The sequence below is a fragment of the Selaginella moellendorffii genome, unplaced genomic scaffold, assembly GCF_000143415.4.
Source record: "Selaginella moellendorffii unplaced genomic scaffold, v1.0 SELMOscaffold_5, whole genome shotgun sequence".
Taxonomy (NCBI): domain Eukaryota; kingdom Viridiplantae; phylum Streptophyta; class Lycopodiopsida; order Selaginellales; family Selaginellaceae; genus Selaginella; species Selaginella moellendorffii.
In genome coordinates this window covers 2,681,953-2,694,527 of record NW_003314266.1, presented here as the reverse complement: position 1 = coordinate 2,694,527, position 12,575 = coordinate 2,681,953, and the positions used below count along the sequence as shown (strand labels likewise).

The 12,575-nt window shown below is 48.3% G+C and overlaps 5 protein-coding genes across 8 annotated transcripts; 4 read left to right on the top strand and 1 right to left on the bottom strand.

Annotated features, from left to right (window-relative positions):
* Nucleotides 1-1,106: 1,106 nt before the first annotated feature.
* LOC9660472 (protein SCO1 homolog 1, mitochondrial) lies at nt 1,107-2,468 on the top strand. Of its 2 annotated transcripts, XM_002965221.2 has the most exons (8): nt 1,107-1,190; nt 1,236-1,307; nt 1,375-1,471; nt 1,533-1,733; nt 1,796-1,873; nt 1,922-2,054; nt 2,112-2,224; nt 2,292-2,468. In XM_002965221.2, exons 1-8 carry the CDS (start codon nt 1,122-1,124, stop codon nt 2,294-2,296), a joined length of 768 nt encoding a protein of 255 aa, XP_002965267.2. In that variant the 5' UTR covers nt 1,107-1,121; the 3' UTR covers nt 2,297-2,468. The 2 variants fall into 2 exon arrangements, with proteins under 2 accessions (XP_002965267.2, XP_024525587.1); XM_024669819.1 differs by having other exon boundaries at nt 2,112-2,468.
* A 98-nt stretch (nt 2,469-2,566) lies between these two features.
* LOC9660471 (polyamine oxidase) lies at nt 2,567-4,944 on the top strand. The gene is made up of 10 exons (XM_002965220.2): nt 2,567-2,854; nt 2,920-3,169; nt 3,233-3,376; nt 3,431-3,492; nt 3,554-3,735; nt 3,787-3,930; nt 3,990-4,142; nt 4,197-4,536; nt 4,586-4,722; nt 4,780-4,944. The coding sequence occupies exons 1-10, from the start codon at nt 2,701-2,703 to the stop codon at nt 4,849-4,851; spliced, it is 1,638 nt and encodes a 545-aa protein (XP_002965266.2). The 5' UTR covers nt 2,567-2,700; the 3' UTR covers nt 4,852-4,944.
* A 188-nt stretch (nt 4,945-5,132) lies between these two features.
* On the top strand, nt 5,133-8,146 carry LOC9659081 (polyamine oxidase). The gene is made up of 10 exons (XM_002965219.2): nt 5,133-5,304; nt 5,859-6,108; nt 6,425-6,568; nt 6,621-6,682; nt 6,733-6,914; nt 6,976-7,119; nt 7,174-7,326; nt 7,397-7,736; nt 7,798-7,934; nt 8,024-8,146. Exons 1-10 carry the CDS (start codon nt 5,133-5,135, stop codon nt 8,066-8,068), a joined length of 1,629 nt encoding a protein of 542 aa, XP_002965265.1. The 3' UTR covers nt 8,069-8,146.
* On the bottom strand, nt 7,921-10,246 carry LOC9660470 (nucleolar protein 56). Of its 2 annotated transcripts, none has more exons than XM_024669479.1 (9): nt 9,992-10,246; nt 9,711-9,925; nt 9,497-9,654; nt 9,254-9,441; nt 8,946-9,198; nt 8,741-8,889; nt 8,475-8,687; nt 8,148-8,423; nt 7,921-8,098 (listed from the first exon to the last, which is right to left on the bottom strand). In XM_024669479.1, the coding sequence occupies exons 1-8, from the start codon at nt 10,221-10,223 to the stop codon at nt 8,164-8,166; spliced, it is 1,668 nt and encodes a 555-aa protein (XP_024525247.1). In that variant the 5' UTR covers nt 10,224-10,246; the 3' UTR covers nt 7,921-8,098; nt 8,148-8,163. The 2 variants fall into 2 exon arrangements, with proteins under 2 accessions (XP_024525247.1, XP_024525248.1); XM_024669480.1 differs by having other exon boundaries at nt 7,921-8,100; nt 8,151-8,423.
* Nucleotides 10,247-10,412: 166 nt separating this feature from the next.
* LOC9659080 lies at nt 10,413-12,434 on the top strand. Of its 2 annotated transcripts, XM_002965218.2 has the most exons (7): nt 10,413-10,768; nt 10,850-10,987; nt 11,033-11,395; nt 11,452-11,694; nt 11,754-11,846; nt 11,906-12,106; nt 12,179-12,434. In XM_002965218.2, the coding sequence occupies exons 1-7, from the start codon at nt 10,466-10,468 to the stop codon at nt 12,392-12,394; spliced, it is 1,557 nt and encodes a 518-aa protein (XP_002965264.2). In that variant the 5' UTR covers nt 10,413-10,465; the 3' UTR covers nt 12,395-12,434. The 2 variants fall into 2 exon arrangements, with proteins under 2 accessions (XP_002965264.2, XP_024525249.1); XM_024669481.1 differs by having other exon boundaries at nt 10,850-11,395.
* The last annotated feature ends 141 nt before the right edge of the window (nt 12,435-12,575 follow it).

The window sequence follows — 12,575 nt, the reverse complement described above, 5'->3', positions numbered from 1 at the left end:
GAGGATATACACACAGCAAAGATCAAAACCACGAGAATGGAGGTGTCCATCTGCGGGCCGCCACGTTTTACCGGATGGTGACCTTCATCGACCGACTGGAATGCATTCATGTATCTAGTGACCCAGCCGTACAAATTCGAATTTTGCTCCATCATAACCAGATCGATTTGTGGTGGTTCGATTCCTCTTTTATCAACGATCACGACTGCACGGCCGGCCCGTCGCAATCTCTCTATCTGGCAATCAAGACGCTCCCGATGATTAAATCGCGGAGAGAGAGAGAGAGAGAGAGAGTGCACACACAAACCTGGCGATCCGCGCGATCGATCAAAGATTGTAGAACAAGAATCGCCGCTCTCCAGCGATCGCCCTGGCCTAGATGCCGAGAGAAAGCTGTGGGCGGGCAGGCGGGGCGGATGGGCTCTAGCGGCATCTTTCAAGTTCCGGCGTTCTGATCCTGCTCTCCACCCATTGCTGCCATGGCAAGGAGAAGGAAGAGAAATAAGAGAAAGAAGGTGGACCAGGTATGGCTGCATTTCATTCTTGCCAGTGAATGCACATAGAGATTGAGATCACACTTTTCGCATGGATTGCACAGGGTGAACAGTCGCAGCTGGGAGGGGGTGATGCCTCTAGCAGACCTCCAAATGCACAGCCTTCTTGACTCGGTGTCCTCAAACGTCCGTGAAACCCATCCAGAATTATATCCTGGCAACATAGAATAGTTGCATTTGTAACTAAGCAGTAACTTTTCTTTCTACTCACTGAGCTGCTGGGACTTTTTTTCACGAGAGGAAAGAGCGACAAGTTTACTGAGGTAGGTGAAGTATAAAAATCTACAAGTCCTAAACAGGATATTTGTTGAATCTTTCCATGTCAATGATTCGAATATCCTGCTCGCTGAAGAATACAGGGTTGGAAGAGCGCGACTCTCTCTAATGCCGGATGCTTCGTGATTGCCGGATAGATTGCGAGGATGAGCTCCAACGGCATCTTTTAAGTTCCGGCATTCTGATCCTGCTCTGCTGCCATGGCAAGGAGAAGGAAGAGACATATGCACTAATTGAAATTGTTATAGCTTTATATAATATTGTTTTAGGGTTTTAGGTATGGAATGAGCAATGGCGCTGGGCATGTCCAGGCGCTACTACACCTCCTTCGCCAAGAGGATCGCTGCGCCATCGCCAGAGGTTCGCGAAAATCTCATTCCTTTCTCTGCATTCCTCGCTCTCTAGGCGAAATATTGCTCTTCCAGGAGGAGGTTTTCAATCGAGAGAGAGCGCCCTGTGATCGTGCCCTATCCAGAGGTTGTGATCCTTCTCTATGGATCCCATGACACATTCTTTCTTCTTTCTCTTTCTCTCTGTCTTCCAGCCTGCGAACTGGCTTGCTCGATCGATGATTCTTCTGGGGACCGGCGTGGGCCTCGCATTTGCCGCGTATTTCTACCTCGGGAGGCCACCGATCGAAGGTAGTTTTTCTGTTTTCTTCTTGTTCTTCTTGTTGTCAATGCTAAGTCTGTTTTTCCTTAGCGAAAAAAACATCTACCGCGGCTGTGAGGCCTGAGAGGATCACCGTCGGTGGCCCGTTCTCTCTCCTCGATCAGTCTGGCAAAGTAGTGTCGAACAGTGACTTCTTTGGCAAGTGGTCTTTGATCTACATTGGCTACACGCATTGTCCCGAGGATTGTCCGCGGCAGCTTGAGAAGATTGCTAGCGTCGTGCATCAACTAGGTGAGTTTTCGTGGTTACTTTCGTTTTTCCATTTTTTTTTCTTGATGTTGGATTACACTTAGGAAAGAGCATTGTGCCGATCTTCATCACGGCTGATCCGGAGCGTGACAACACGGTCCAACTTAAGCACTACCTCAGAGGTTGAGCTCAATCAAACGTAAAAGCCTTTCCAACCTTTGTCTCTGCAGAGTTTCACCCAGGCTTTGTTGGACTTACTGGAAAGCCAAGCGATGTGAGGCCGGTGCTGTGGAAGTTCCGAGCGTTTTTCAGGAAGACGGACGAGGACAGATCCGACTACCTTGTCGAGCACTCCTCTAACGTGTAAGCGAATTCACTTCTCTTCGCGCAGCCGATATATCTTTTCCAGCCTTGTGGCAGCTACCTGATGAACACCAAGATGGAATGCATCAAGGTGTTTGGACCCGAGTACCATGACAAAGCTCTGGTGGACGCCATCACTAAGGAGATGACAAAGGCTGCTGCCATGGAGGGTACTCAAGCTCTCTAGACTCATGCCTATGACCGAATGCCACTAACTCCTCTCTCCGGCGCTTGCAGCTTGAAGTATAGAAGAATTTTTTTGCGATATCTTCTCACTCTCGTCGACTAGTTTTGAGTATAACTTTAGCGCCACGGTATCGTCTCGTCGCTTGTGCTCTTAACCCGAGTGGCGACATGGTTTTGCAGACTGTATAGCAAGAAAAGAAAAAACATTTGGCAAAGACAGACAGACCAGCGCTCTTGCTTGATTATGACGTTGCTTTTTCTAAACCTTTCCGATCAGCCGTACAGCTGGCCGATACCACGCGCTGCACGATCTCTGTCCGCGACGAAAATGGTTTATTCGTACAGTTTCTGTACAACGATCCTATCAATATGCAAGGATGTTGCTTCTTCATTCAGACAATCTGTAATTTAGTTTTCTGTGCAGCTTGCAGCGGCAAGCAGCGGAGAGGCAGCAGTGGCCATGGCTCGTTCTTTGCTATCTACATTTCTTCTCGTCGCGTTGCTAGCACTGCTACTCGATGCTGCCGTTGCTGCTGCTGCTGCTGCTCGAAGGCTTGCTACTGATCCAAAGCCATCGCCGTCATCGGTTATTATTGTTGGGGCCGGCATGGCAGGTTAGTGACAAACTCGGAAGTCCATCTCGTCGAAACTGACTGAGATCTGCTCGTGGTGTTCTCAGGTGTTATGGCTGCGAAGACACTGTCCGAAGCTGGAGTGAAGGATTTTGTTATTCTCGAGGCGACGGAGGTCATCGGGGGGCGAATGCGGGAGGCGGACTTTGCAGGGAAGCGGATCGAGCTGGGAGCAAACTGGGTGGAAGGAGTGAACAAGACCACCACGAATCCCATCTGGAAGCTTGCAAACCAGTACAAGCTCCGGACGTTCTACTCTAACTTTGACAATCTCAGTCACAACATCTACACTCAGAAGTAAGTTTCTCTCTGTTTGCTGCGCTTCAAACGATAATCTGAAAGGCATTAAATTGTGGGCAGTGGACATCTTCAAAACAAGCTGGGAGAAAATCTCATGAGCAAGTCCGACGATTCTAGCGATTTCGTTGATGAGCTCGGGCTGAGCAAGAGCGAAAGCAATGCCCCGGATATGTCTGTTTTGTCCGCACAGAAACTTCACGGAGTGTAAGCGCTCGATCTTTCAATGTGCTTGCTCATCTTAATCTGTGCTGGCTACAGTTTTCCAAAGACTCCTGTCGAGATGGTTCTCGACTATTACAACTACGACTACGAATTTGCAGGTATCTACCTTACTTATTTTCTTGATTTCTTGACCATGTTTCTCTCCTTTGAACATTCCAGAGCCACCAAGTGTCACGAGCTTGAAAAACACACAGCCTAATCCTACGTTTCATAATTTTGGCGACGACAATTACCTTGTTGCTGACCAGCGTGGTTACTCGTACCTCGTTCAGAAACTAGCCGAGGAGTTCCTTGCCAACAAGAACGGCAAAATTACCGATCCCAGGCTTCAGCTTAACAAGGTACCACGGCTTGACATGAAAGTGATCAATCCTACTCTTCGAACTTCGCAGGTTGTCCGCCAAATCAAGTACTCTAAAACAGGAGTGACTGCAACCACTGAAGACGGCAAAGTCTACAACTCAAAGTACATCATCGTGACGGTCAGTCTGGGAGTTCTTCAGAGCGACCTTATCAAGTTCAACCCTGGTTTACCGGTCAGTTCATTCGAAGTAGATGCATCCTCCGCTAAATGGCAGTGCAATCCCCTCTGCAGGACTGGAAACGTGAAGCTTTGAGCGAGTTTGACATGGCTGTTTACACCAAGATCTTTCTCAAGTTCCCCTACAAGTTCTGGCCTTCAAACGGACCACTGACCGAGTTCTTCCTCTATGCCGACGAGAGACGCGGGTACTATCCAATATGGCAAGTAAGGACACTTCAAACTCTTCACACCATCGTGTTTTAAGCTGGAAGCTTTCAGCATTTGGAGAACGAGTACCCAGGGGCAAATGTCATGTTCGTCACCGTCACGGACTACGAATCCCGCCGCATTGAGCAACAACCCAACAATGAAACCATAGCCGAGATCCACGAAGTGCTTAAGTCGATGTTTGGACCGTCGGTGCCCAAGCCAACTGATATCCTGGTACCGAGATGGTGGTCCAACAGGTTCTTCGTCGGCTCCTTCTCCAACTGGCCCATTGGTGTGGAAGCTTTCGAGTTTGAGAGGATCCAAGCGCCGCTCAGCCACACTCTCTACTTCGCTGGAGAGCACACGCATGAGCACTACAATGGCTACGTCCACGGTGCTTACTACAGCGGTAAGTAGCCAAAGTTCTCGCGGGTTTTGGAGCTCAGTTTGGTTTCCAGGGATCGACGCTGCGAACAAACTCCTGGACTGCATGAAGAAGAACAAGTGCGTGGACAAAGTACCAAAGGCACCGGCGCACAGAACCGGAGAGAAGAGGAGACGAAACATGGAGAGCGCGGAAGCAAGCGTTGTCAAGGTAAGGATCTAGCATTTCTTGGCACTTTTCAGGAGATTTTGTCTTCTTTTTGTTTAGGAGCGGGATTTGTCCAGGCGAGAGTGGGATAAGCAGCTCCATGGAATATTAGCGGTCAATTCAGCTCATTGAATTCATTGATAGCTCCATTCTTGGAGCTGGCCATGTAAACAAAAAATGAATGAATGATGTGGCAAACGATAGTGATAAAAACAATTTTTTGTACAATGGTCCAATAGGAAAAACCAAAAAGAAAAAGTGAGAGGGTTTAATTTATGTGAAAATGACAATCCAGCGGAGCCCTCCATGTCGGATGCAATTTCTTTTATTGCTAATGATGCTTAGAAGATTCCAGGATCTCTGGGAGTATTTATAAGCGGCTATCCCGCTAGAGCCAATCATCTATAGACACCATGAGGAGCTTCTCGAGCTTTTTCTTGTCTTCCTTCGTCTTCTTCTTCTTCCTCGCCTCGGTCCCTCTGGATCGATCGCGCTGCGTCGCTGCAGCGCGGAAGATCGCTGCTGAGGATGCCCTCGATGCCAAATACTCGTTTGACGTGATAATTGTTGGTGCAGGAATGGCAGGTATATAATACACGAAGAATCTTATCACATATATCTTTGATTCACGAGAGATGTGGAGAGAAAGACTCCATTCTCACCATGTTTCGTGAAGTTTTTCGTGATGTATCTTTGATTCGCGAAAGATCTGGAAAGAGAGAGAGAGAAAGACTCCATTCTCACCATGTTTCGTGAAGTTCTTCGTGATATATACGTTTCGTTAGCACATATATCTTTGATGCACGAAAGATCTGGAAGAGAGAGAGAGAGAGAGCCACTCCATTCTATCAAATACATCTTTGAATTCACGAAAGATCTGGGAAAAAAGAGAGAGAAAGACTCCATGCTCACCACTTCGTTTTCGTGATCTTAGTACATATATCTTTGATTCACGAAAGATCTGGAGAGAGAGAGAAAGAGAGAGAGAGAGAGAGAGAGAGAGAGTCCATTCGTTTCGTGAAGTTCTTCGTGATCTATATGTTTCGTGATCCTACACGTTGATTCTTTTGATGTATCTTTACATTGGCATTCGTATATGGATGGAATCTCTAAATGCCATTGGTTTTCCGTGGTTGCAGGCATCATGGCTGCAAACACCTTGTCCGAGGCCGGGATTGACGACTTTGTCATCCTTGAGGCCACGGACAGGATCGGCGGGAGGATGCGCGAGGCCGATTTCGCGGGCAAGAGGATCGAGCTGGGAGCAAACTGGGTCGAGGGTGTCAACGAGACGACGACAAACCCAATCTGGGAGCTCGCAAACAAGCACAAGCTCCGGATGTTCTACTCCAACTTTGACAATCTCAGCAGCAACATCTACACCCAAGAGTTCAGTGATCTTAGAGCCCAACACATTAAACTTCCTTTTAAGATATATTCTATCCATGCCATCAAGTTCTCCTGGATCTCCCAAAGAACTCTATGATCATGGCCTCGATGCTCTCTCTCTTTTCCCAAGAACAAGAACTCTGTGACCCTCTTTCTCTTCTCCTAAAAAGTTTCATTCTCACTTCTCCCAGGCGAGATATGAGAGGAAAACTCACAACTCTTTTCTCATGAATCATCTCTCTCTCTCTCTCTCTCACGCACACAAACACACACACAATCCATGGGATCTAATCTCTCTCATGTTTTGCTCTTGCAGTGGACACTTTGCAAACAAGCTGGGCGACATCTACATGAAGAAGCTCGACGACAGCTCCGAGTGGATCGAATCGCTTGGAATCAAGAAGAGCCAGAGCAATAGCGCCGATATCTCTGTGCTCACAGCACAGCGCATTTATGGAAAGTAAGGCTTTATGCCGCTAATAAGGACCTCCATATACCACAAAATCTTGCAGGGTCCCCTCGACGCCAGTGGAGATGGTCCTCGACTACTACAATTATGACTACGAATTTGCTGGTACGTATAAATGCTTGCAAGAGCAATGCCAGCATTTGAATACTTTCCAGAGCCTCCTCGAGTTACCAGCTTGAAGAACACCCAGCCAAACCCCACCTTTCACAACTTTGGCGATAGCAATTTCCTGGTGGCCGACCAAAGGGGATACTCGTACCTCGTCCAAAAGTTGGCGGAAGAGTTTCTGGATTCCAAGGATGGAGTTATCACCGATCCAAGGCTCAAGCTCAACACGGTTTGACAATCGCCCATGATGTCCATTCCCAAATGCTAAAACCTCTTGGATCATCTCGCAGGTGGTGAACAATATACGATACTCCAAGAATGGTGTAACAGTTGGCACCGAAGGTGGCAAGAGCTACAAAGCCAAGTACGTGATCGTCACAGTCAGCCTTGGGGTTCTCCAGAGCGGTCTCATCAAGTTCATACCACCCTTCCCGGTATCAAAACCCAAAGTTTCCACAATCAAGATCTAAAGCCCAAGGTTTTTGCAGGACTGGAAGATCGAGGCCTTGAGCGAGTTTGACATGGCTGTCTACACGAAGATCTTCCTCAAATTTCCATACAAGTTCTGGCCATCAAACGGACCCCTCACCGAGTTCATGCTCTACGCCGACGAGCACCGAGGATACTATCCAGTCTGGCAGGTAATCCCCTATTACCATCTAAAACATAGAATTATCATCTCAAAGAAACAAACTAACTCTTCTTTCACAGCATCTGGAAAACGAGTACCCGGGAGCCAACGTCATGTTTGTCACAGTGACCGACGACGAATCCCGGCGTATCGAGCAGCAGCCCCGCAACGAAACCATCGAGGAAGTCCACGAAGTTCTCAAGAACATGTTTGGGCCGTCGGTGCCAAAGCCGATCGATATCTTGGTTCCAAAGTGGTTTTCTAATCGCTTCTTCGTTGGATCCTTCTCAAACTGGCCCATCGGCGTCGAGAGCTACGAGTTTGAGCGAATCCAAGCGCCGCTCAAGGGAGCGCTCTACTTCAGCGGAGAGCACACCCACGAGCACTACAATGGCTACGTCCACGGAGCTTACTACAGTGGTGAGTCTTGCGGAAGAAAGCTCGTTTTCAGTACCTGACTCTCGGAGGATTTGCTCGCAAGGTATCGATGCTGCGAATCGGCTGCTGGCTTGCAAGAAAGAGGGGAAGTGCATCGATGAAGTGCCGCAAGCACCTCCACACAGGCGGGGCTCTAAGAAGAGGAGAAACGTGGACGAGGCTGAAATGGAAGCAATAAAAGTAAGTGGTGCTTTAAAGTCACAAGTTGGGAAAAAAAAAAGAAACAAGTGGAAAAATTGATACATCCCTGTTTGGTGTTTTGTTTCCAGGAACGCGATGCTGCGCGGCAGGCTTGGAAGAAGAGCGCTATGTAGGCTGTATTCTCTCCTCTTCAGCTATAATGGCTGGAATTTCCACTACGTAAATAAAGAGATGAAAGTAAAAACAGCGTACCTTTCGTAGTTTTAAGTTACTCGGCAGCATTCTTTCGCTTCTTCTTTTTCTTTGACACCTCCTCAGCCGCTTCGGCAGATTTTTTAGCCTTTTTCTTCTTCTTTGGCTCGTTCTTTGAAACAGGCTCGTCCTCGACTGCAACTGATGGATGCCCGTTCTCCTCCTCCGAAATCGCTTTCTTCTTCTTCTTCTTCTTCTCGGCAGCTGGCTGCGGCTCATCCATGTCCATGGGCTCGGCGTCACTCTTCCTCTTTTTCTTCTTTTTCTTCTTTCCATCTGGCAGTGACGAGTACAATCATCTTAAGATGCATGAAAAAGAAGTACTACCTTCTGGAAAGGCTTCTCCATCTTGTGCTATTTTCTCTTTTTCTGCGGCGTCTTCCATCTCCACGTCAGCATTCGATTGCTGTTGCAGCGCCTCTTTGCAGGCCAGCTTCATTACGTCGATATTTTTCCGAGGCGCCACACCCTTGTCATAGAAATCAAGCCGTTCTTCCACTTGCTCCTTCAGCTTTTGTCCAAAAGCATTTGTGCTCGTTTCTTAAAACAAGACACACAAAAGAAACCTTTAGATAAAGAGGCGAAAGGCTTACCCAGGTAGCAGTCAAGCCGCGTTGCAAGACTGGCCTTGTTTGCCAGGTATCGGGAAATACGGCCCTTGTTCTTCGCTGAAGCCCTCCCAATGAACGAAGAATGGAAGATGAGACCATACTTTGGCGTGTTACCTTTGGTCTTCAAAGCCCTGGAGTGATGAGAACAAGATTTAAACAGTCGAAATACATAGATAAAATAAAGCACCTGAATAGAGCTTTCTCTGCTCCGAGAATCTGAACTGTTGAAGCAGGACACTTAGCCAGGTTTGAGAGGCTCCCTGCATGTGAAATAAGTCGGGCGCCAACAATCTCTCCGATAAGAGTAGCCAAGTTTGGCGCAATTCCATGCATCTTGGACACGAGATACCCATGGAGCACGGTTCGGAACTCCACAAGCCGGACAACCCTTTCTCCAAAAGCCTGGATGTTGATCAAGTCGATGGGAGAAATGTCCTGACCTGTTAGCAAAACTTGGCGTCAAATAAAAATACCAAGGGATACTAAGAAACGCACCCATGGATGATTTCGCAGCCGCAAGAATTTCCTTTGCCTTGTCCTCATCCCCGGTAATCTCTGTCAGCTCTTCAAGTGACTCATCCGCGAGAGTAGATTTGTCCTTGATGAACGTACAGAGCTTTGCGTATATGTAGTTGTCGCTAATAATCTTAACCAGCTCCGGAAAATGCCATGAATACCACTCCCTAGCAACAACGAAAACTAATCAGAAAGACAAAGAGAAGAAGTGCAACCGCGTACTTGGCTCTCATGGCAAATGTGTTGATATCTTTGTCGAGCGTATCCAGCAGACTTATGCTCTGGATTATCATGTTGTCGATCCTATTCACGTTGAATTTCACTTTGGCTCTGCTGTAGCTATGAGAAAGACCAAGCTGGGCTCTTTCCACATCTCCCTCCTGTCGAAGTCCCAAATGTAAGAACTCCAAAGACAAACGAGAGAAAAAAATGACACCTTGAGATCACGGACGAAACGAGAAAAATGGAGACGAATGCCACGCAAAAACTCTGCAACAAACTCATTGCTCTGGCAGGGAACGCCCAGACTCTCTTGGATTTGAGACCCCAGCTTTGGTTCCGCCACGCCCAGAGAGAACTTGGCGGCCTTTCCCGCCTTCACTTTGGGGAGACAAGAGCCTAAAAACTCTTGCAGCTCGCTGGTCATGATCCCTGGCAAAGAAAGAGTAGTTTTTAAGTAGTTTCTACGCTCTAAGCTAAGATTCGGGAAATTCTTACCTTCTGATATGGCATTGCACTGGTCCAGCGCGCTGGCGGCCGACTCAAATGGCTTGAAAGTGACGAGGCGGACGACATTGCCAAATCGATTGAGATCTTTGATGGATTCCTGGACGGCCGCCGCGGCCTGGCCAATCTCGTCGAGCCCGTGCGCCTCGAAGATCGAGTAGCCCGACGGCGCCTCGTAGAGAAGATAGAGAGGCTGCGACTTGGAAGCCGAGAGAGTCGCCATGCCGAAAAACCCTAAACCCTAAAATCGAGAATCTACCAATGATGCCTTTCGTTTTAGTGCTAAGTATATGGTTTAAGTAATAAGCCTATTTTAAAACCTTTTTTGAAAAGATTCGCATTAGCTAGTGGGATATTCGTCGATATTGTACGGATGGGCCTCATTTATTATACGGCACGCAAGCTTGGAGGGAAGAGCCCTAGAGGTAGATTTTTTGCAGGGGCGAGGGCGCCGGGGCGCGATCGATGGAGCTGCTGCTGCTACTGCTTCTCATGATCCTCGGCGCGCCCGCGCGATCGCTGCCGCTGCTGCCATTCCATCCGCGCGACGTTCTCCCGGCGCTGCCGCACGGGATTGCATGGCCGACGCTCAACCGGCTGCACAACGCGGTGGATTTGCTGCCGGAGTTCGTAGCGGCAGTGTCGTCTCCCTCGGACAGGAATTTGAGCAGCTGGAAAGGTGCCTGCTTCTACAAGAACGAGGCATGGCTGGAATTCACGGAGCCAAAGGAGGCCAATAGCTCTGGAGGGGGCATTTTATATATCAAGGTATGTTCTTAAGGAAGAATGTTGGTGTTCTTCTCTTCTTTTTTTTTGTCATGTCGTAGAACAGTCGTGGTTTCGTTCCAGACAAGCAATGCTCACAGTTGGACATGTATGGACTTGTATATCTTTGCCACTCCTTACCGAGTTACTTGGGACTACTACTTCATTGGCCGCACGCACACCATGGAGATCAAAGAATGGCAAGAAGGAGAGCTTGACTATGTAAGTGAGAAATTGATAAGAAAAATGCTGACAGTTCTCTTTCAGGTGAAAGACAAGGGAATTTCGGTGTTTTTGATGAAGGCCGGCATGCTTGGAACTTTGATGGCTCTGTGGGACGTGCTGCCGATTTTCTCAAACACCGGCTGGGGACAAGATGCCAACATCGAGTTCTTGAAGAGGCATATGAAAACCAAGTTTGTGGAGCGTCCGCAAAGCTTGTCGAACTTCAGCACCGACGATATCCAGTCTGGTGACTTTCTGGCGCTCTCCAAGATACGAGGACGCTGGGGAGGCTTTGAAACTTTGGAGAAATGGGTCACGGGAGCTTACGCTGGGCACACTGCGTTTGCTCTCAGGGACGAACAAGGAAAGCTGTGGGTTGGAGAGTCCGGGCACGAAAACAAAGAGGTAAACAAGCGTTTCTTCTTGGTGCTTACCTTGATTTTCATTCTCTTGTGTGGCAGGGTCAAGAGATAATTGCTGTCTTAACTTGGGATGACTGGTGGAAGCAGCAGCTAGCAGACGATGCGAATCCTCATATTGTTGTGTTACCTCTCAGCTCGGCGATGCGAGAAAAGTTCAACCTTACTGCCGCCTGGGAATACGCGCGGAGCATGGATGGCAAGCCATATGGTTACCATAACATGATCTTCAGCTGGATTGACACTCCGGTAGACAACTATCCTCCTCAGCTGGACTCAAACCTGGTAAGAGAGCTTTAGTTTCCTTTCCAAAGCTTGTTGATACATGTTTTCGGTTGGGATAGGTGGCTTCGGTGCTCACGGTCTGGACTCGACTCCAACCAGAGTATGCTGCCAATATGTGGAATGAAGCTCTCAACAAGCGTCTCGACACTCAGGTATGACTTAGTTTGGATGAGAGAAGCGGAAAACTGGGTCATGTTTTTTGTGCTATCAGGGGCTGGATCTTCCCGGCGTGATGAGAGAAGCCGAGCATCGAGGCATTCCATTCGAGGAGCTCCTGGCCATTCCAGAGAAGGACGATTGGATTTACAGCGACGGCAAGTCGACGTCCTGCGTCGCGTTCGTCCTCCAAATGTACAAAGAAGCTGGATTGTTTGGAGAGCTCGCAAGCTCCATCCAAGTCACCGAGTTCACGGTAAGTGCTCGCTTCCTTCTTCTTCCTTCTATCTTGAGTGAGAGTGACGAGAGTTCTTCTCTTTGCTTCCAGATCCGTGACGCATACATGCTGAGCTTCTTCGAGAAGAATTCTTCGCGGCTGCCAAAATGGTGTAATGCTCACGATGATCCTCCTCTTCCATTCTGCCAGATCTTGGGGACGTATAGGATGGAATTGCCGGACTATAACACCCTGGTGCCTTACGCCTCCATGGACGAGAGGTGTCCAAGCGTCCCTCCAGACTACTATAGGCCCAGTGGCTGTTAATAATATACGTCTCTTAAATGTAAATATTTCTTTAGGGTTCTTCAGGGTTTTTGCGATCCTCATGCGCGAGCGCATGCGATCGTAAGCTGGAATACGCTCGTGAGCTGGAATGCGCCAAGTGCCAGGTTTTTGCGCGATCGTCGCGCAAGAATGCGCGGAAATATCATGGAATCCGCGATCG